We start from the raw sequence: 23414 nt of genomic DNA on the forward strand, positions 1-23414 counted from the left end.
CTACTACACTAGACTACTTATCACGATATCATGGCGAAGCAGTATTTGGCTACATCATCTCTGCCTAGGGAAGCGAATTGTAATGTTACATGCAAACATACAAACATTAAATTGAATATTCATGTTATGTTAGCTTACTAGTTCTTCTTTTTCCTTCTTCTTCTTATGCTTCTTCTTCTTCGGTTTTACTGGCGGACTGCAGACCAACGTTAAAGGTGCATGCCGCCACCTACTGTACTATAATGACTTTAAACAACAAAAACGAAAAAAAAACTTTATAAAGAAGTTATATTATGCATATTAATTCTTCTTCCTTCTCTTCTTCTTAGTTTTTAGTGACGGTTGACGTCCAAAATGTTGAATTAACGCCATCTACTGGATTTAAACTTAACTCTCCACTGACAAAATAAAATAATAACCCCTTCCCACCCATTTCCCACTCTGCTCTAAATTCTCCATTTTTCAGATGTTTGAGAGAAACTAAAAGCCTCTCTCAACAGCCGCTGCACATCTTCTCCAGAAACTCTCACAACACCCTGAAATTTCCTTGCTGCATCTACAATTATGTCCATTGTCTCAGATTGCTAGTTTTTCCACTCAGTACCAGTATCAAATGTGACATGTTAAAATGTGCTACCGGTCTTAATATTCCAAATAAAACAGCTAATTAGATGCCATTGCCTATGGTTTTAAGCACAGTGGTGCTTTCATTTCTGTAGGAAAGTCTCAGTACTTGCCATTTATGTAGCTGTCTCTACCTAAAGAGCCAACATACACATATTGTGATTGTCTAAAGATACTACATCTATACTTCTGTGGTTATTAGTATTAACTATACATTTGTTCTAAGAATATCTAATTGTTTATCTGACTGTTATACACCCCTAACCTGCCAACTTCTTCTGCAGTCCACTAATATATCACTGATGAAGTTCCAGACTGTATAACACCAATTATACAATAATAAACACTGATACAATATATGCCCTTATCTATAAACACAACTAGCTCTCTACCTTCTATCTGGACAACACTGTCATTATGAGAAGCTTTTTGTTTTTCAGACACAATAATAATTTTGTGCACATGTACACTCACCAATAGCAGTGCTTACATCTTCCTGGACTAACCAGAACAGTGTCAGGTGAAGTAACACAAAGAAGGTGCTGTTACTGTAAGTGGAGGCGGCTGATATAGGCAACTTTTACCATCTCATCTAAAATTCTGACTCTTATTTGTCCGCTAAGCTGGGTCATCCATCTTTGACGCAGCTTCTAATCATGGTATTCCTGTCACTGCTGGTACGCAGCAGAAAAAAGCTACTCAGCATTATTATAAAACATTAAAACAGCTATTAATATGCTAAACTTTAGTGCTCTTTAATGTCTAATAGAGGCTGTAGTGAATATTCAGTATTCAGACTAAACCTAACCTACATAGGGGCACATTCACATGTACTTTTTTTTTTTAACACTGTTTTTTTTTTTTTTTTTTTCTCAGCCTAAAATCAGATCCGGCTGACTGAGCAAGGACCAAGAAACTGATGAGGACTTACTAATGGAAATGGATGGTAATGGCCTACAGACCTCTCACTGTGATACAAGATGGTCACAGCAACTGTCAGGCCTTCCTCACAAGCTCCTGCAGCGCCTGATGCCTTTCCAGAGGGAGGGAGTGGAGTTCGCTTTATCAAAGAATGGACGGTAAGCAGCGCTGCCGATCAGGCCGTTACATCACGGCTTTGTGGGGTGTCAGTTAATGAGCAGTTTTCTTTTAAAGTTTTCTTTTTTGTGTGTGTGTTAAGGAACATCCCTGTCATTGGCACAGCACTCAGAAATACAATATTAAAGGTCAGCGTGCATCTTTTTTTTGCAAAGGGAATAATAACATCAAATCTGTCAACTAAATGTAGACGTACAATGCAGTCCCACTCTGGGTGTGTGTCATCCTGTTTTTGCAGCCCAACCCCTCCACTCCACCTCTGCAGTAAATATTGATTTATTGCTATGAGGATGTTTTCGACTCAAATGTATTGTCTGAGCAGTTCATGGAAGAATTCAAGCAGCTTCTTAAATCAAAACACCAATTACAGGGAGAGGGAAGGTGTTTTAAAAATGTAAACTTAAAGGTACCCCGTGGAGTTTTCGACCACTGTGTGTTAGCATAGTCCGTGCTAAGAGATGTAGCATTGCACCATACACAATGTAAAACTGGGCTCTGCTAATGTTTTATGATGAAAGATGTGCATTGAACATGTTTATTAGGCCTCAAGGATACCCACAATGCATTTAGGTGGGAAACAGTGAATGTAGACATAACAAAAAACATTTCACAGGGTATCTTTAAATAGATAAAATGCCCTTCTGTACACCAACCCACCCAGTGTGCTGCAGTACTAAATGATATTGAAGAGATAAGAAGTTCTTTTGGTCACTTCTTTGTTTTGCTTTTTCCCCTTCTGATAATGAAGTGAAAATCATCTGGGCAAACAGAACAAATCTGTTGTATAATACATTCCTCTCCATTGTACCAATAGTTTGTGATTTAGTCTAATAAGATGACATTTTTACATAGATAATTTACCTAATGAAGCTTTAAAGGAAAAGGAAAACTGGCTCAAGAGGTGAGTAAAAAGTGATGAGTGCGTGTGAATATATTCTACATTCAGGAGGTCAGATAGAGCCCATGTTGTATCTCTGTAAACAATTACCAGTCCACGGGAAGTTTGCCAGTTGCCCTCAAGTCCGCAAGTGTTTAACTGTGTCGAGCATTAGCTGCAGGAACGGGCCGGGACTTGCCCGTTTCCTAACCCGACCAGTCGATGTACACTCGGGTTCTCAGGAAGGTCAGCGCAGGGGGAGCCAATCTGAGCGGTGCTGCTGTGATGCGGAGCGGCCATATTGATTCAGGAACACTGGGAGGCACTGCTTTGTTGCACGGGTGGGTCAGGAGTCAATTGGCTCTCGCTGCACCGTGTGGACAGCTACCTCAGTCAATTGGCATCAATGTGACAGTTAAGAGCACTGCTTCTCCCAGAAGACAAACAGAAGCGGCATTAGCACTGTTATATTATTTGTAGACAGAGCACTGATATGATGTTTAGTTAAGTTAGTTCATTTATTGACTTACATATACAGTAATAATACAAATATACACAATAACAATATCCTGCACATGAATTGTTCAGGTGGTTTGTGACTCCATCTGTATTTTATTTGCTTTTACCCTTTTTTTATCATCTCTTCACGGTCAGCACTGATATAATCTGTCACCTCCTTCACCTCCATTTACGATATGATTCTTATGTCTAGACAATCTGAGTATATAAGCCAGCAGATCCTCATGCATATCAAGACGATGCTTTATCTTACGTAGGAACGGTTTTTCTCTCACTAAAGCATTAACTGATGGAAACCCTGCCTCTACTGAGCGGGTCAGGTTGCGTGTGAAGGAAAAAATGTAAGATCAGACTGTTTTTGTTTTTTTTTTATTCTAATTTAGCCCTTCTTGGCTTGCGAAATTGCTCTTTAGATAAAGAGCATCACTCTTGTTTACAACCGTGTGCCATATTTGTTACAGTCGTTTTCAAGGTATTCAGGTTTTTACAGTGACATTTTCTCTTGATGTTGCCACAATGACATTTACTAGCTTTAAAGCATGAAGCTATTATAGGAAACCTTCTTCTCCGCATCCTTGTTGCTAAATATCATCAAAGTAGTAATGTGAGATGATACAGTGACTAAGAGTTTACTGCACCCTGTCATCCACATATCCAAGTGATTCACACGCAGACAGACAGCAGGGGTGATTACAAGCTAAAAACCATCGTCATTGACAATGAGTTTTATCTTTTGTATCTGAATTTGAGGCACCCTGCGGTCCTTCATCTGTTCATTCAATATTCTCAGAAAGCACCTTGAATTAAAGCAGCTGTCTTCATCTCACTGATACCCAACAGAACCTCATTGTCGAAGGAGTAGAAACAACAGCACATGTAGATTGAAATGCACTCGCAGACCTGTTGAATTTTTTGGGAAGGAGTGTTAACAATTCTGGGAAATGTAGGATGCCACTATACTTGAAGTGGAAATAGAGGAGGCAGGCTGGCAAGGAAAAAAAAAAAAGTAAATAGCAGCTCTTTATTATAAAATAACTCCTGGAATGCACTGAACATCACTGATGTTGGATATCTAACAGTGTAGGAGGATCCGTGGGCGGATTTTTCCTTTAAATCTCATAGTCAGTGTGTCTTTTTACATCCTGAGCATCAAGAGTACCGAACCAAAACATCAAATGTTGTTGCAATTCAGATACTTATGGAGCCCACTATATTGGTCTGTGTAGGAGGGTGGGTGAATTTTACGGAGTTGGATGAGGGATAATGTAGGAAAGCTGTGGTACGGAGCGACAATAAAAACCCATGAGATGTGGTTGATTGTATTGTTTGGAAAGTTTGGCAGAAGTTCGCCATTTGAGAGCTGATATTTGTATATATTCAGCTAAAATGCGTGTTTGTGAAATGCAGTACTCAATGAACCTACCAACATAATGAAAACATCAATTTGGAGTAAAAGTACATCCATTAAGACCTCTTGGTCACTTCCATTAAAGTGTTGACTGTGATGTGATGCAGTGCATGTCCACCCTGCTCTGAATTGTCCAAAATATTATTGTAAGTGACTGCCTGTGCTTTTATTGAATAAGGCCTGCTCTGCTGATATGAGAGTGGATCAATAAGCAGACTTTGTTGTGTCTCCTTGTGATGGTCAAATTACTGAGAGAAGAATCCAGACTGGGAGTTTGTTTTCTGTTCACATACTGGTTGATGTTTTTTACACCGCATTTGTACTGGCTCATAGGTATTGTTCATAATACAGAGACTATACGCAAAGTGGTCCCTTGAAATCATTTGGACTTTTTAGCAGCACAGTGGGAGTTATAGTACCCAGTAAAAGCCCATCCATGAAAGATAATTAGTTACAATGCAATAACCAGCAACATTTAAGAGAGGCCTGGTGGACAACACTCAGAGAGCACAATATGAAAGCCCCTGATAACCTGGTTTCAAATCTTTAAAACCATACATACTCATGACTAAATAAGCAATAATCAAATTTAAAGTTTATTTACTAAGAGTTTAACATTCAAAAACACAGCTAATCTGCTTCATCAGGACTTGATTGACCAGATTGGTGCTCAGAAGTAGATGACATCAGATTTTTTCCAAATGAGCCCTGCACACTTCAAACCAGTGAGAAGAGCACACAGAAAACCAAAATACAAAAATCTCTTATGTGAAAAACTGTTCCAACTTTGGCATAAAATGTTCTCTTAATGCAGGGCCACCTTGCTCATAGTAAGAAGCAGATGAGACCATAGGTGTTCAGGGCCTTTAACAGTTTATTTGATGTCATTGATTCAGTACGTTAAAGGGGGACTACATGATTCAGTATTAAACTTCCATTAGGTTTGGGGGACTTGTGAGAGACAAATTAATAAAAGAAGGGCCAATCTCCAAAACCAGTAGATCCTACATTACAGTTCATCCTGAGGGGGTCATGAATATCTCTACCAAATGTTATGGCAATCAATCCAATAGATGAGTAGACATTTCACTGAAAAACAAAAATGTCAACCTCATGGTGGTCAGAGGATCAGCAAAGTCAGTAGGATTCATCCTCTGGGGACCATAAATGTCTGTACAAAAATTTATGTCAATCAATCCAATAGTTGCTGAGATATCTGGACCAAAGTGGTGGACTGGCCAACAGATTAACCAAGTCACCAAGGTCAAGCTGCTATAACCCTGATGACATCATCAGGGGTAGGTTTTTTTTGTCACACTACAGAAAGCTTTCTCCAGAGCCAAAAGCGACGTTATGCAACTGTTTTGACTGAGAAGTTATCGTCATTACTAGCAAACTGATGTGACTGCCATGTGAAATCAGTGGAGTGCCCCTTTAATTCAGACAAAAGTACATTCAGTCCACCCTTCTGAGTGAAGGCTGGTGTTCAGAAGCTCTATCACTTCATGGTTCTGTCACTCGCATTATTAGCTTATTTTTTGGAAGTATGATATTTTAATGGAGCGGTACAACAAAATCCCAGTCTCATCACTGGCCAAAACAATGTTACATAATGTTTGCCCATCCTCATTCATGCTTCAGCTGAAAACACCTGGACCCTAGTTATTTCAGATCATTTTCATGTCACCACTGAAATACAGCAGTCTGTAAACAAAAGAAATCACACGTACCTGAGCCTGTAATCTGAGGGGAGACACCGGGTCCAGTATAATTTAAAAATGAGACCTGCATCTTCAAAGTACTTCAGTTAGAATATTTACTTTCTAAGGTGATTCAAGACAGCAGGAGATTAAACAGCACGAAAAATGTAATTTTACTCACCACCAGTGACCTGTAGTCCTGATAGCTGACTTTCCATTATTTAGACAGTATCCATCCTGGATGTAAAGGAAAGGTTTTATAAGAAAGTAAAGAGGCTGTATGTGATAAATAAACTGTCTGTGTGTTAGAGGAGAGAATGGGAAACACGTTTAACAAGTATAATAACATTAAAAATATGTTCGCTTAGTTTAGCATTTAAAGAAACTGAAGTTTTCAGACTAAATGCATCATTAGAGCCAAACACACTCATACATCTCTATGTTTATACTACTGAAACGGACACAGGGGAACAAGAATTATGATTAAATATAGCAAAAGAAAGCATCCAGTGTAGTCATATAACACCCACACACCACAAAGCAAAAATATTCCTATTATATTCACCGTGCATTGTTAGACTGATAATTATTAGTGCTGCAGCTTGATGCTTGATGCAGGTAATCATACAAACTGAGTTGTGACAATTAATCTGAAATCCAGCAACCGTGTCGCAATTCATAACTGCAGCACAACTACATCTAAGAGGTCAGTCCGTTTTAATACGGTTATTTCCATGTCTATTGCGTATTTCTTCCGTTTAGATGTGGTTGGAAATGTGATATAAAAATGTAGTTGTCACGCTGTGATGAAACATTAAAAAAATGGAAGCAAATCTCGGTCTTTCCTTAAGGCGCTGCAGTTAGAGAACCACTGGTCTTTAGTGGTGAAAAAGGAGGATGAAAAAAAACACAACACTCCCCCAGAGACAGGAGAGGCGGGGTGTGTGTAACTATTGTCCAGCAAGTACAAAATGTGTTCGGACAAATAAATCTATGAGAATGTTCTTTTGTTTAACGACATTCTGATAAATTTGGATGTACAAACTCTTTTTTTTGTATTTGCTTAAATTAAGAAAAAGAAACCTTAAAGGAACTTGCAAAAAGTGGGATGTTAGTGCAATCTGTCCTACACAGTGACATAATGTTGAAGAGATAGTTGTGGGTGGTTGCATATAGCTAACTTTTCCTTTTACAGTCATACACACTATTGCAACATCCTCCTCTGGAATAAAACCTCTTGCCTTTCCACTAAAAGCTACTTTGTTTTGACTTGAAGTTCACTGACAGTATACAGCAATACTGCACTCTGAACTCATAACTGTGTGTGAGATGCTACCGGGTCAGAGCATGGCATACTGAAGCACCCTTTGAGTCAGCCTTTTGTGCAGCATCCGACCCCTGAGCAGTTTTTCCACTGACCACAGTGCACTACAGTTCCAGTCGTCAGAAGAGAACCTTAACAGGGCTGGAAGATTGGGGTCAGACACGGGGCCGCGCAACACATCACCGTGCAGAGGTCAAACCCATCAAATCATTGTAGCCGGCTTGGGAGGTAGGGGAGCCCATTTCCTGACACTTTGGGGCTTGTGGGTTTCAGAGATAACATTAGAAAGATGCGGCGACAGGGACCGTGCCGTCGTCAGGCAACAGCACTGCAGCATCCTCGCAGTCTCAAACCGTCAAGACGACACTCAGGTTATTTAAAGGAGGATGATTAATGTGTTGAGAAATGGCAAGCACCTGCCCCAGCCTCACTCCCTCCCCGGTTTGTGAGCGTGGGTGTGTGCGTGTGGGTGGGTGTATGCGCGAGCACATATATATATATATATATATGTATGTGTGTGTATTCGTTTACATGTGTTTGCATTTGTGTGTGCACTTTCTTTTGTTCATGACTCTGTGTGTGTATATGTCATGAATTTTTCTTTTCTTTTGTGTGCATTTTTCACACACATACCGGCTCATGTGTGCCTGTGTGTGTGTGTGCCTGTGTGTGTGTGCGTGTGTGCGCATTGCGCTGACTGGGCCGGTGTGCTGGCAATTAGAAAAACCACCAGTGGCAAGGTGCACATTAATCATGTTCCTCAGCTGAAAGAGAGAAATGGGGCGGAGATGGGGGGGTTGAGGAGGAGGAGGAGGAGAGGGAGGAGGAGAAAGAATAATGAGAGACTGTGTCTGAGGTACTCAGAGCTGCTCTGTTGCTCTGTTTGGTCTGACATGATGTTGGAAGCATTTATGAATAAGCATAATAATAATAAGGTCATGACAATAGGTCCGAACCCACTGGGCAGAGAGAACCAGAGGTTTATCTATCTGCACTTTTCCATCGGTACAACTTTGGCTAAGAAATGTCTTCATTGTTCATTATAATGTTTGAAAACTAGCTGGCTGTTATGCAGTAGCTGAAATATATCAAATCAGAGTTAAGAGACAGCCAAAAGAGGTGAGCTCTTGCTTTTCTCCTAGTTTTACTTTCCATAATAATTATTATTCCGTTTACAATGCTGTGACAAAGAAAAAGCAGCGATTACTCACATTTCAGAACCTGGAAGCTGTAAATGTTTGATATTTTTGCACCATAAATGACATCAGTTATCAACACTATGTTGAGCAATCAACTGGTCACAACGTGGGCGATCGTACTGAGCGTAATCATGGAACCCCCGGTACGATTTTGTCCGTTGGCAATGCCAAGAAAGTTTGTTCAAACAACAAGGCCATGTTCTCAACAATGTTGGCAAAAATAGAAACGTTACATTGTGCCATTCTACTGTAAAAAAAGAAAAATATGGAGGCGCAGATGGCTGGGAAGATGCTATGCTCTGTCTGTTCAGTTTTATTTCTATCAGCAGTCTCAGTTGACTACAGGGTTTTTTATATGATATGATTTAGAAAAACATACTAATCTAAGAGATCACATGTTGAAGTGAGAATGCATATTTGCAACATGATCCAAAGATGCTAAAAGAGAGACAAAAAACATGTAACATGAGATTGAACAATAGTCTGACATCTCACCTTACTCCATAAATACAGTAAGCTCTGACCTGAACTCTCAAAATCCTCCTTGTTTTTTTAAACTTGATATTCTCATCAGACGTAGCTTCTGCATCATCCAGAAACTTTCTGTCTGAACCTACTCAGCTGCATCAGACACAAAAAACATCCAGAAGGCACAAGAACATAAATTTTGAACAGCAACGGCATTACTCAAACTCAAACAAAGCACCGGTGCGTTCCTAAAATTACGAGTGACAGACTTGAAATATGTCCAAGAGCGGCTGAGTCTGAGGTGGCGGTGGTGCCTCAAGACTTCCACTTTGTGTGGCCAGAAGGCTTTGAGAAGTTATGACGGAGGTTTCTGGTATGAATCCTTGGACAAGCACTGAATGTCTGGACGGGGAAGACTGAAACTTTTTTGGTGCCTTTGTGCGAGGCCGTCGTGCCGCAGGGGCTCCAATGAAGCTTTTGTTCCTCCTAGATGTCAATAGATAGCGTGTTGTCTTCATATATAAACTATAAACTCTGTCTTTTTATAGCAAACAGGTTTTATTACCTGCTTGTCAGCTCTACAAAACAATCTCCTACTCTCTAAATAAAGTTTTCTCTGTTTTCTTTTGTTTTACAGGTGTATGATTGCTGATGAGGTAAGAACACACAACATTGGCTCTGGAAATCTATATTCCCCCCCCAAAAAATGAACCTAGGACTGCGCTGCATGCCTTCCAAATTAATTTGTCAACCCTCTGCAACACTCCCACGTGCCTAATCGGTTTTGACACAAGAATCATTCTGAGACCTTATTACTCTTGGGCTTCACATCAGCTCAGCCGTCATATGCAATTTACCATAGAGTCGGTGCCCGATTGACTTGTTTTTCTCCCCCTCCGCTGTGTGTTGATTTGGCCGGTCCAGATGGGTCTTGGGAAGACGGTGCAGGCCATCGCCGTGGCGTACGCCTTCAGGCAGGAGTGGCCCCTCCTGGTGGTGGTGCCCTCATCCCTGAAATATCCCTGGATCGAGGAGCTGGAGAGGTGGATCCCCGAGCTGCAGCCCGGAGACATCAACCTGGTGGAGAACAAGAGCGACACCATGTAGGTCATCACCATCATCCTCCTTCACCTTCCTCTTCCCAAACTACCACCAGCCACACTACACATACATGTAATAATGTGTTGTTGTATCAGCCTCTTAGACTTTACTGACTTTCTTCAACCTGCATTAATTGATTTTTTTTTTGGCCACTACTTGTGGGCAGCGGAAAGAAGCTGAAAACACAATTATCGTCACTTTTTAAGTTTATATGGTGAACATGTTAGCAAACAGTTAATTTACACAATTAGCAGATATGCAGCAACATTTGCATTCATTTAGAGTTGTATTTAACCTGATAAATGTACGTCCAATACTTTTTGTTTGTTTATAGCTTGTTTCATTGCCCTCTAGTGGGCGAAAAAACCAAACAAACGCTGCTTTAAAGCTGATACCTTTTTTCCTTTAGCTTTACCGTTTTCACATTGACCATTTTGAGTAATTTTTTGGGACCTCTGCATATTTATCCTCCACAGGACTGTTGCATTTAGACCATCATGGACCATTAAACCCTCCACTCACCCCAAATCCTACAGTCACTGTTATAATAAAGCATGCATATATCAGGTTGTCTCATGTCTCATTAGTATCAACTGTGGTGATGAGTTTCATATATATAATAAATATGCAATCAGCAAACTTCATTTGATTCTACATATCAGTTGTGGATGACAGTGACTGGAAAATATCTGGGGGTTTTTTAATGAAAGGCTAATATTAGCCTCTGTAAGGCTGTAGTTTGAGAGCTAAAATTAAAACCTTGAAGGAAATATGCAGAATTCTACTACTGAGTAAAAACTAGCTTTATTTATTTTTGGCCAGCAATCTAACCATTAATAACTGAGGCATAGACAAAGAGAAAAATGGATTTAAAATTTATTCCAGGGCTGTAACTAACAATTATTTCCATTATTGATTAATCTGTGGATTATTATCTTGATTCATAGATAAATCTTTCGGTCTATGAAATGTCAAATATAATGAAAAATGCTCATCACATTTTTCAAGAGCCTAAAATGACATCTTCAACTTGCATTTTTTTTTCCAACAAACAGTCCAAAACCCAAAACTCTACTAGTGAAATTTACATTTTTAATTAATTCAAGACAAGATTCTTTATTTTCTAGGACATATGGACACATTCTGCTCGTTCAGAGTCACAGTCTGTGTGGAAGTGCATGCAAGGTCTCTTTGGAGCTCATAAATATGTTGGGGGATATCTATGCAAAGCACATAATCCTGTGGATTATGCTCATCGTAGATAGGATTATTTAAGTCAAAGGTTGCTGCCATTATTTGAACTTAAGGGGAAGTAAGCTGCGCGCTGGTGTCTGCCGGCTCTTGTTACGACTCCATCTCTCCGGCGTTCTGCTTCTACACATGCAAGCGGTAATAATTTACCTAAAGAGATGGAATAAAAAATACACTTGGTCAGCCGAGATGGGAGTGTGAAACTGAAGCAGCGTGATAGACAGAGAAGTTGGGGCTGACAAATTAATCTCAAAGTGTCCCTCGGTGTCAGGAGCCAGCAGGAGCCGATGTTTGACAGCACAGACAGACGAATCATGTCAAGGCGACGTCTGCAATATTGAACAAGAGCTGAAATTTTCAATGCAGGAAGTGGAAAAATGCTGGCGTGGAGAAATGTGCCTCATTCTCACAGCTGTTTATATTGATTCGCGTTGGACTTCTGTGGTGCATAAGCAGGGAAAAACAGCTACTTTCATTATCTTCTCAACTTTCCCCTAGTTCTTGTAGTTTTTATTTTTGAATGAAACAAACTTTCTATGTTTTTTACTTGTAGGGAAGAAAAAAAAAACCCTACCTCACATCACAGACGAGGCGCAAAGAGGTTGTGAAACCCTTCTGGGGAAAACGTGTCCTTGAACTAGATGTGTTAATGACTGAACAGGGAGGCAGGAAAAAATTATGCAGCACCTCCTCTCAGTATTTTGACTCGCTTGTTCTTTTGTTGAACATGACTGGCACCTTAGGTTTATTTCAGCTCGGAAATGTGTGTGTGTATGTGTGTGGCGAAGGCAAAAGAATTAGAGCCTGACAGACGCTGGAAATGTTTTTGATTTCGCAGGGATCCTTATTGGGTTTCATGCAGCTGAATGTTGCCTCTCTGGTTTCTGTGTTTGTTTGTTTAGCTGTGACTATGCCTGTGTATCTGTGTGCATAACCAGAAAAATACAGAAATTGCAATACAACCCAGGAATGGATTTCTTAACCGCTGGAGAAGAGGAGATGTATGAAAAACCTGTAGCCCTAGTTTGTGTCTGGCAGTGTGTCCATGTGTGTCTTACTCTGTGTACCTTAACATTTATCATGACCACACAACCTTTTTAAATAGTCTCTACCTTGAGGACTGGGTTGCAAAGTCAATAAACACAAAAAGATTTGAACAGATATTAAGTTTGTATTTAGTTCTGTTGACTCACATTTGTGAATATTTAAAATGACTACTAGTATAAAAACTACAGCAGTAATTTAGCGGAAAAATCGTCAACAAGAAAACACCAAAAACCAACAATGAATTGATCAATTAAAAGGTAGTGATACGTCTTCCTTTGTGCCATAGAGCTCCCAAAAACAAAAAAAAATTAGAATCACATAAATGAGTTTCACTGGGTGAAATGATTACATGGTCATTACCATGAACACACACACCGTAGTTTATTTTGCAACAATCCCATAATCGTGCTGCTAAATACTCTCTGGAGCACCAAACGTGTATTAATCCGCCACTGAAAATAGTCCCCAACAAATGCACTAATTACTCCTGTTTGAGTAATCTATGCTAAAAACTACAATGCCCAGCTGTTTTAGGAAATTACTGAGCATTCAGAATTCTAAAAATTTACAGGTTCCAGCCTCTCAGATGTGATTATTTGCTGGTTTCATGAGTCTTCTATGATAGTAAACTAAATATCTGTGGGTATTGGGCTGTTGATTGGACAAAAACATTTGAATCGGTTGACTTGGGCTTTGGGAAATTGTGATGGAGATTTTTCACTATTGTATTGCATTTTACCATTTTGATTGACCCAACAATCAATCAAGAAAAGAATAAGCAGTTGAATCGATAGTGAAAACAATCATTAGTTGCAGCCCTCATAAATAGTAATAAGTGAATAAATAGATGTCATGTTGTTAAAGAACTTGTGATATATCACCTGAAACATATCATATGTGTGTGTGTGTGTTTATGTCCTTACCCCTCCAGGGCTATGGGCAGCAGTAAGGTGACGGTGCTGGGCTACGGCTTGCTCACCACAGATGCACGCCCCCTGGTGGAGGCTCTGAGCAGGCAGCGGTTCGCCGTGGTGGTGGTGGACGAGTCGCATTATCTCAAATCCAGGAACGCAACACGGACTAAGATTTTGGTGCCTTTCATTCAGAGCGCCAAGCGGGCCATCCTGCTCACCGGCACCCCTGCCCTGGGACGGCCTGAAGAGGTAATAAAATTTGATTAAATGAAACTTTAATGATGCCTCATGGGGAAATGGCCATTATGGGAAAGAATGCAAACTTAAGTGGAGTAAGCTGTTTTGTTTTCTTCCCGGATGGCATGACCCTTGCAGCCATCACATTGAAAACTCCTTCAAACCCTGCTTTGAAAGTTTAATTAAAAATTAAACACAGGGCTGATGAGGAAGGAACAATGTGGGCACATATAAGAAACCAGATTCCACTGATTATACTATATAACTGATTAACTGAGCTCACAATCATGAAGCGAGATTAGAAGGCCAGAGAGCTTACTCAGGGCTCAGCTCTGGCTTCTCCATCTCACAAAGGTGTTTCACTCTAAGTGCAGGTGGATCGCCATGGTAACCTGTTCCAGAGCAGGTTATACTCGGATCCAACGCTCAAAAAGGCAATTAACTCTGTCCAGCATCACTTATCCTAGAGGATCCCGTGGACTTATTTCAATAACCTTTGTTACAAAAACTTCATTTACAAACCCCGATATGAACAGACACTGCAGTGCAATAAATGAGACAAGTAATAAAAAGAGGCGCACAGGGGGGGAAACTATTGAATTTAGACACAATAAGAAGGGCTGTTCACAGGACAACAATGTTTGTAGAGCGGCAGAGCCATTCCCCTCTCCATAATGATTTATTATATCATTTCTATATATGTTATATTGAGGCTGTAGATTGCAGCCATATTCCATCACGGCAGCCCCGGTAGATGAAGTGGACTTTGTGAATAGAAAATCTTTTCACAGTCTCAATGTGAAGACACAATACAGCATCAATAAGAAGTACTGTACAATACGTCCACTGTACCCTAATGATGGGGCACTGATACAGCTTTGTACTTAGGCGTTTACACCGGCTCTACTTTTCCTCCACTCATCCTCTGCAGCCTCAGCAGCAGCATTTTTTTTTGGCTTTTACGATATCTTCGTGCCGCTCTAATGATCATGAATAAGTAATTAAATATTAGTAGTCAATTTATTTACTGTATTTCCAAATTATACAGTTGATTTGAAGAATAATTCTCATTATCTTCTGGATAACCACAGACCCTATTTTCCTCCTTTTCTTACCATCACAACTATTGATCGTGTTCACAATTTTGGAACATAATTTATTATAGATCTACACATACTGTACAGAAAATTATTTAGCAAATAGCTCTGCTCTCCAGTACACACACACACACACACTCTCTCAAGGCCCTATAATTATTCCTAACCTGCAGCGCTGCTTTTTTTAGTTACCTTCTTTTTTTTTTTTTTTAAATCGGTGTTGCATATTTAAAATAATGAAACTCTATTCAGTACTCAGTGTAAAAGATGCATAAAATCATTGAAACAACAATAAAAAGCAGAAACTGAACTGAGGCAAGATGGCAATTATAGTAGTTAAAGACCCTGAAAACTTGGCTTCAAGTATTTGTCCATAAAGGAAAATATTCATGACTAAATAAGCTACAATCAGTATAAAAGTTTGGAAAAAAGCAACCTTTCAAATTATTTATTGAGTGTTTAACACTCAACACTCTTCATCAGGACTGTGTAGTTGTGGTTTGATCACAGTTGATTGACAGTTGACTGGCAGTAGTACATGACATCACCTGTTTCCAATCTAACTTTGGTCGAAACATTTGTTCATGTGGTACCATGCTCATATTAAGAGGGTGATAAAGAAAATAGGTTTTCGGGAGCTTTAAAGGGGAAGACTGGCCTTTATATTTTCCTAATTGTCAACCAAGTGCAGGAAAAAACCAAATCCAACAATGTGTTACTTTTCCATCTTCCCTAGTCTGCCTGTTGCACTCTGCACCAACCTTCTTGGTGACATCTTGGTAAATCTTTAATCTTTAGTTTCATTTTTAAAAAGAGCTCAGTAGTTTTTTAAAACAGCTGGGCACTGTAGTTTTTAGCAGACGTTACTAAAACAGGAGGAAATTGTAGATTTGAAGGGGACTATTTTCAGATGTGGATTAATACACATTTGGTGCTATAGTGAGTCTTTAGCAGCAGGACAGTGTAATGTGGGATTGTGTCAAAATAAACTACAGTGTGTGTTCATGTCACTCAGTGCAACAGTGTGGCTGATTGATGTGTTTTTAATGGTTTTTTTGGACAACAATGGAGCTCTATAGCACAGGAGATACACACACAATACTTTTTTAGATGGGTGGTTTTGGTTTTTTCATTGAATTTGTTGACGATTTCTTGTTTTATCCTTTAAAACTCCCTTTAAAAATCCTTTTTATCCTTTGAAACTTTTTTTTTTTAAGCGCATTTTGAAAAGAGATTTAAATGAAAGCAACTAGCTAATGTAGCTAATGGTAGCTAATGTAGGGCAGCTTCAAGTGGTGCGATGCGGTCAAAAGCATGTTGGTTAACAGAGTGAGCTGATACAACTTAATGAACTAGTTATCCAGGACTCACATCACAGTTTTTGTGTTGACTATGCTGAGGTATCTTTGCGAGACAGGATTCTGATCTCACTGTCATCTAACTGCCACGTCGCTGTGAGGAAAACTTAATTATTACCTAGACCCGATCATGATAATTAACTGATGAAACTCAGGCAGCTAATTAATTCGAAAATGAAGCTAAGTTTGTACTTGCAAGAAATCTCGAGAAGGTGTGTCATCAAGAAAGTGTGTGTGTGTGTGTGTGTGCCATCCTGTCTTTGCCATCGCCTGACTGCAGTGGTGAGGTTAGTTTTTAGATACCATCTCTCTCTCCCTCTCTCTCTCTCTCTCTGCCACTAGAATCTGAAACTGAATGTAACATTTTATCATCCACAGCATAAACCTGATAAGCCCTGTCCCTGCCTCTGTGCCAGTCTCCTCACTGCCATCATTACTCACTGTGGCTCTGACATCGAGTTAGCACACAGCTCAGGGCATGCTGCACCGTTCATGATGTGCCCTCATTCCACCCACCTATTATATCAACAGTGTGAGGGGGGGGAAATGCAAAGCTCCTGTTGAACAAGCGCTGAATTTAGAATAGCACTCTCAGTGTGGCTGCTTATTCAGATCGCCTTGCTGATGATTACCTGTCATTACTTCAGAAATTGCTGCAAATACTGAAAATTGTCAGGGATGGTGTGTACACGCAAACACGTTTGCGCACACACACACACACACATTATAGCTTTGTTGCAACCTGTGATGCTTACACACTCTTTACCTACTTGCTGTATGAAAAGGCTCTTTTCAAAATGTCACACATCCATTGAAGACAGAAAGCAGCAGCCTGTAATTTATCAGTATTTTGACATCAAGTGATGCAAAGATCTTTTGATGACTCATAATTTTCATGCCAGCAGTTATTTAATAAGATTCGTTGCTCTTTATTTGTATTTTATTCAATTTTCAAATCAGTTTTGTTTTCTTGGCTTAGCCTGACTGTACAGCCGTTTGACCTGGTTAATTGGCGCTGACACATATATTACCACACGGTTGCACAACACAGGACTGGCAAACTAGGCGAAGGACAACAGGACCTTGAATAAATTGCACACAAGATGCAGCACATGACAGTAGACTAATCGTGAGCCCAGGCGAGGTCTGTGTTTAAAACCAAAAAAAGATTTTGCTGCTGTGAGTTATAGCGTGCCTTCAGCTTTCAAAAACTATATATGGTGAGAAGTTGAGGCAACTAAAACAATGTGTAATCTGTTGTGCACTGCTGAGTTTGTTGTTGAGGAAATGGTGCAAATTTGCACAAGATACAATACAAAAATAACTTTTTTTTAAAGGAATAGTTCAACTTTTTGGGAAATAAGCTTATTTACTCTCTTGCCGAGAAGGTTGATACCACTCTGTACACGTCTACATGTCTGTGGTTAGCTTAGCTTAGCACAAAGATGGGGGGAAAAATCACTTAATTATTATATATTTATTATATATTTTTTAATTTACTGTAATTTGTAATATAATTAAAAACCCACCCAACTCATGGAAAATCAGCCCATTCTGTCCACCCACCCAAGCCAATTTTTTCCCACACAACGCAACCCAAAACCACCCAATCTGGCAACCCTGGTGCCCAGTGGAATCAAGCCGTAAAAGCAACTAAGCAAAGTAACTTTTATTGAACAGTGGCCTCTGTAGCAACTTCAAGATAAAACATGTCTGCTGGTGAGGTACAGTGTGTTCTCTCATTGTTTAACCTTTGTAATAAAACTACTGAAATATTTATCTGTGGCATGAAATGTAGTGTAACAGTATATAGAAATATCTAAGGTCGCTAACATTAGCCACCATAAGCTACTGGTTATACCAGACCAAGGTTGTAAGAGCAAAACTCCTCAGTGTGTTGAACTGAGAAAGGGTGCGTTTTTTGCTCATTAATTCAGCTTATTTGTAAGAAGAGAGATGTACATAGTCTCACTTTAAGGTATGTATGTTGTCATTGTTTAATGGAAAAGTCACAAAAAGGACAGTCCCTAACAATCACACTGTAAGATTTATAAAGAGATTGATTCAAAAATAAGACACTGAGAAAGTATTGCACAAGCAAGCACGACTTTATATATATAGCACATTTTCAGAACAATGTGCTCTAAAGAGTGTGAGCTACCGGAAGTTTCAGCCACAAAAACTATGTAGATAATGTACAAGATAAAACATCAGACATAAGACAACACAGTTAAACACATGAATAATACATGTGAGTTAAAAACCTGTTTAAAAAAAAAAAAGTAAGAAAAAAATAATAATTAAGACCAGCAACCTAGACTACTTAAAAGCTAAAAGGAAATGTTTTAAATGTAGTTTTAAAAGACGATAGCATTGGAGCACATCTTACATGATCAGGTAAGATGTTCCAGCAGCTGGGAGCATAAAAGCTAAAAGCAGCTTCACCAGTTTTCACCGAGACCCTGGGAATAACCAGGCGGCCTGTTCCAGATGACCTGAGGGGTCTTACTGGTTCATAGCTGACAAGCATGTCAGTGAAACAACACACACGGCTTGTCCCGTGTTGCTGTCTCTCTCCCTTACAGACACATAGACACACTCACACATTGTTCTGTGTGGTTTAGTACGCAGTTTCTGTTAAGGTCTGTTTCCTGTCTGTGTATTTCACAGCTTTTCATGCAGATTGATGCTCTTTACCCCAAGAGCTTTGGAACCTGGACTGACTATGCTAAGAAATACTGCAACGCCCATTTCAGGTGAGTCTTCAACACACACACACACAATCAGCCATACACCTTATCAAAATACTGTATATATATCTACCAAGTGTTTGGTATATACAGTACCAGTGCTTTATATGTTCTATATGTTAATACTGCTATATATGTGATTCACATTTTTTATATCTCATGTAATTCATATTTTTTATGTAACATGCTACCAATGTCATAGTTAGTTGCCTTAAAGGAAGGATTCATTTTAGGAAACATGCTTATTTGCTTGAGTTAGGTGAGAGGTTCGATACCACTATCATGTCTGTACATTACATAGGACTCTAGAGTCAGGAGACGGTTAGCTTAGCTTAGCATAAAGACTGGATACATGGGGAAACAGCCTGGCAGCACCTTTAAACCTCTAAACTATGTCTTAGCCAGGTCAGTGATCTCCTACAGTCTTGTTGGCACGTTAGGTTGCCAGGCAACAAGCAGAGACTCCAGAAAGTCACTGCTCCCGGACAAGAAAGAGTAACACGCAAAAAACCACAACTTGTTGTTTTTATGCTTCAGTTTGTGTATGGATTAAACAAACAAGACATAATGTGTTAATGAGTGAGCTTTAGAGGTGCAAGTAGGCAGATTTTTTTATCAACCTTTGCACAAAGCCAGGTTGTTTCCTCCTTTTTCTACTTTTTATGCTAAGCTAAGCTAACTGTCTCCAGGCTATAGCTTCTTTTTTAGCATACAGAAATCAGAGTTGTATCAATCTTCTCATCTAACGAAAAAGAAATTAAATGTATTTCCTAATCTGTAGCTAAGTGGACCAGCAGAGTGTCAATTGGTCTCACCTAGTATTTAATTTTCACTCTTTTTTCATGTGTCTGCTGGGATAAGGTGGGCTGTACCTGACTCTGCTGCGACTGAGTTGGGTCAGTTTGTTGTCAGAGCCAGAGCGCAACTGAAGCCAAGCGCTAAATGCCAACTGGCTGCCAGTTGCCAACGACGATCAGTTACATGTGTGAACAAACACATCAAATGCATTGTTTTGGATGTCCATCAAAGTCGACAGCTCAGTCGGGGATGGGCCGGGCGCCATTGACGATAACACTTTGTATATAATAGCACTTAGTGTGGCATGGGAATACTGTTCTGAGCCACAAACACACACACACATTCACACAAATATATTATACACACAGAGGGGCACACTGGGGTGTCATGTGGGCGCTCCATCCTGCTATCTTCATAGTAGCAAAGATACTGTGGGAAATGTCAGCAGCCCAGGAGACAGAGAAGCAGCATGGCAGCTGAAAAGTTGCTGGTTCAAATCCCTACAACAGGTAGAAACATCATTTCAGAAGGAGTAAATCCATTTCCCTTCACTCAGCAACTACAAGTTTAAACACCAAAGTGTGAAACAGCAAATTTTGCCAGTGCCTTGTTAAGTTTGTCCACACTTCCAGCCAATATGGCAGATAACCAGCCTTTGTGTGCAGGGCCAGTTCTATTCTAAAAACCCATTTGGCTGATAAATTGTGAAAGTTGCCGGTGAGTTTTGGGTTGAACCTGCTGCTGTGGCCATTAGACAAAATACTTTCCTGCTCTGTAGAATGCCCTTAAGCAAAAAACTGATCCCCTGACTGCTCCAGCAGAGCTGCTCAGCAGTAAACGATGGAAGACTGTTGTAGTGCCGGGCAGCTCTCAGGTGGGAATGTTTAAATGTGTTTAACTACTCCTTCAGGGCATTGCTGTAAATAAGTATGTTTTCTTCGGAAGTTGCTCTTGGTTAGAAATGTGTATTTAAAAAAAGAAATGCATCAGCAGCCAGAGCTTCACTCTCTCGCAGGTACTTCGGGCATCGCCGGCAGTGGGACTGTCGCGGGGCATCCAACCTGGAGGAGCTGCACCAGCGGCTGAGCCGGATCATGATCCGCCGTCTCAAGGCTGAGGTGCTCAGTCAGCTGCCCCCCAAAATCCGCCAGCGTATCCCATTCGACCTGCCGAAGGAGGCGGCAAAGGTAGATTTCTGTCAAGATAGTGAGACACTTATGTCTCTCTCAGCGTTTTGCTTGTTATAAACAAGGAATGTGCGTTACCACAAGTTCATAACCATTATGGATCTGAACATCCGCTCGAGTGTCACATCTTGATTAATGAGAAGCCATAGATTCACGCTGTTTGCTCAAATTAAATTCTGTTATCTCCCGGTATGTACATTCTTCAACGCACAGGGAGTGATTGATCAAAATAAAAACCGTCTCCTGTTCATCACTGTTTTATATTTTTTGTCTCAACTCATTTTGATAAATAACTTAAACCATTAATCAAATATCAAGCAAAAAAAAAGCCAAACTTTCACCTGTTCCAGCTTCTCAAATGTGATGTTTTTGTATCATTTTAAATTGAGTATCTTTGTGTTTTCCTTTAGCTGAGATAATGTGTGTGTGTGCATGTGTGTGTGTGTGTGCTGCCTTTCCATCTAGCTGTAGAGTAAATGTCATGTTTCGTGTGTAGGTGTTTGCATCTCTTTTAGCCTCCCCAAAGTTATGGTTGCAGTTTCTGCCTCCCACGCCACACTGGATGCGTGTGAATGCACACGTGAATGCTAATGTGGCTTTGACCTGGCCTGCGCGCCTGTCAGTGTGTCTCCTCTACTCTCTGCGCTAGGTCACCAGTGTCAAGGCTTTAAGGGGTTTGTTTCCCACCGGGAGCAAACCAGCACCAGCAACAATCCACACTCAGAAGCATCCAACTAAGAGGCCTTTGTTATATTTTGTATCATATCAGCAGCAGCAGCGGGAGTGGAAAAACACTGGAGGAGCTCCTTTAGCGCTAATTACGTACCGAGCTATCCCGGGAATGACACAACAATAAGGAAGTTGCTCAGAAAAAAATGATGATGCAGGATTTTTCACCCCAATCTCCCTGAATGTTAAAGGACACTTTAAATGAGGGCTAAATACGGTCCATGTTTCTACATAGTGGTGCCAATTAGGCCACCAAACATACATATAGGAGTGTTGGAAAAGTTCATGTCATGTCTTGTATTTGTTCTGGCATTGCTCCCTTATCTAAAGTTGGCTGAAACAGCAGCTTCCAGCGTAATAACCTCAGAGAAATGAGCTCAGAGATCATTTGTCTTGTGGAAACAAAAAGCAAGTCTGGCTGCAGCTGTTCAGTTTTACAGTTTATGGGGGATTTTTTTGTTCATGAGATGAATCTGCAAAATTTTTTTTATTTATTTTTTTTATAGGTATTTGTCCGCTGATAATACACACACATTTCATCCTTGCAGCTAAATGGATTGGTTTTAGAATATATGAAAGTGAGGGAAAAGCAGAGGTCACCGTGCTTCCCACAAGCACTAAAAAATGAACAATACAAAACATAAATGACTGGCTGGACATTATTTCCCTCCTAAATAAACTGTCTTTTGAAGCATGAGTTACCTGTAACGCTCTTTAGGTTTGCTAACTGATGATGTGTACTGTATACCGGGACCACTCACCGGTTCGGCCTCCTATCTCATTTTACTCCCTAATGACAGCTTTTATCTTCCATAGCCAGACACTTTTTATGCCCCTCCTGCCCTTTACGTTTTCAGCCCCGGCCTTTTGTCAGTGTTAGTGTAGTGAATATCATCGAGGATGGAGTGTTTAGCCATTCAGTTTGTTTTTTTGTTTTTTTTTCCCGAAGCAAGGCTTGAATGTAACATTTTTAATTAGGAAAAAAAAACAAAAAACATTGAGAGACAGTTGAAACTGTTTATGCAGGTGCTGCTGAGTGAAACATCTGAGAAAAATCATAAAGGAAACGAAGCTTTGTGCTTCCGCAATTCTACTTATTCATTCAACTGTCCTTGACGTTGACTAGGTTTGAATCCACTGAAATGCTAATCATTTCACTAACTGGTGCAAAGCTTTCATGTTTCACCAAAAAAAATCTCTTCGTTGTCCTGAATGCATCGTGCAAAAAAAACGCTGCGGTGAAACTTGCCCTCCCTATTATGCGTGTGCGCTCGCATTAATAAGGCTTCTCTCCATTTCTCACCCTTTTTCTTCCCCTCTACAACCCCCCCACCACCAACCTCCTCCACACACATACGCCATTATGTGTATGTATGTGCTTAATCACGCGTGGCCCACCTCTCCCTGCAGCATGCCATATGGTTCACAGTTTAGCATCGTTTGATATGCAGCGCTTTAAGAAAGTGTTCGTTCCTGTTGAATTTTTAGACATTTTGTGGTGTTGCAGCCTGAATTCAGATGGAATCAACTGAGAGTTGATAACAATAGGCGCAAATAACCTCTAATGACAAAAGTGGTTCAAAGTTAGACTATTTTTAAAAAGTCAAGGGGGTTCATTACTCTTCTCAAGTACTCTACGTGATTGGCACAGTGGTGTTATTGCATGAAAATTGAATCAAAACCAAGCTTTGCAGTTATTCATAACAGCATGCTGCTTTTCTTGTCACT

General features: G+C 40.1%; 2 protein-coding genes and 1 long non-coding RNA gene across 5 annotated transcripts in view; 1 reads left to right on the forward strand and 2 right to left on the reverse strand.

Moving 5' to 3' along the window:
* LOC137177166 (R3H domain-containing protein 1-like) overlaps positions 1–278 on the reverse strand; it is a 48177-nt gene extending 47899 nt beyond the window's left edge. Inside the window, exon 1 of the mRNA XM_067583295.1 lies at positions 139–278. The gene's annotated coding sequence lies outside the window, so the exon portion shown is untranslated. The remainder of the gene's footprint in view (positions 1–138) is intronic.
* The window catches only part of zranb3 (zinc finger, RAN-binding domain containing 3), an 83302-nt gene that overhangs the window by 398 nt on the left and 59490 nt on the right, over positions 1–23414 (forward strand). For all 3 annotated transcript variants that reach the window (XM_067583303.1, XM_067583304.1, XM_067583306.1), the window contains exons 2-7: positions 1501–1703; positions 9855–9873; positions 10142–10320; positions 13548–13779; positions 18893–18978; positions 20786–20957. In XM_067583303.1, the coding sequence (XP_067439404.1) occupies positions 1558–1703; positions 9855–9873; positions 10142–10320; positions 13548–13779; positions 18893–18978; positions 20786–20957 (834 nt within the window). In that variant the 5' untranslated portion in view covers positions 1501–1557. The remainder of the gene's footprint in view (positions 1–1500; positions 1704–9854; positions 9874–10141; positions 10321–13547; positions 13780–18892; positions 18979–20785; positions 20958–23414) is intronic.
* Positions 1712–10156, reverse strand: LOC137177171 (uncharacterized). Its single transcript, XR_010925993.1, has 4 exons — positions 10075–10156; positions 6408–6463; positions 6257–6317; positions 1712–3026 (listed from the first exon to the last, which is right to left on the reverse strand). It is a non-coding gene; the product is annotated as an uncharacterized lncRNA (long non-coding RNA).

Source organism: Thunnus thynnus, chromosome 24 (assembly GCF_963924715.1).
Source record: "Thunnus thynnus chromosome 24, fThuThy2.1, whole genome shotgun sequence".
Taxonomy (NCBI): Eukaryota; Metazoa; Chordata; class Actinopteri; order Scombriformes; family Scombridae; genus Thunnus; species Thunnus thynnus.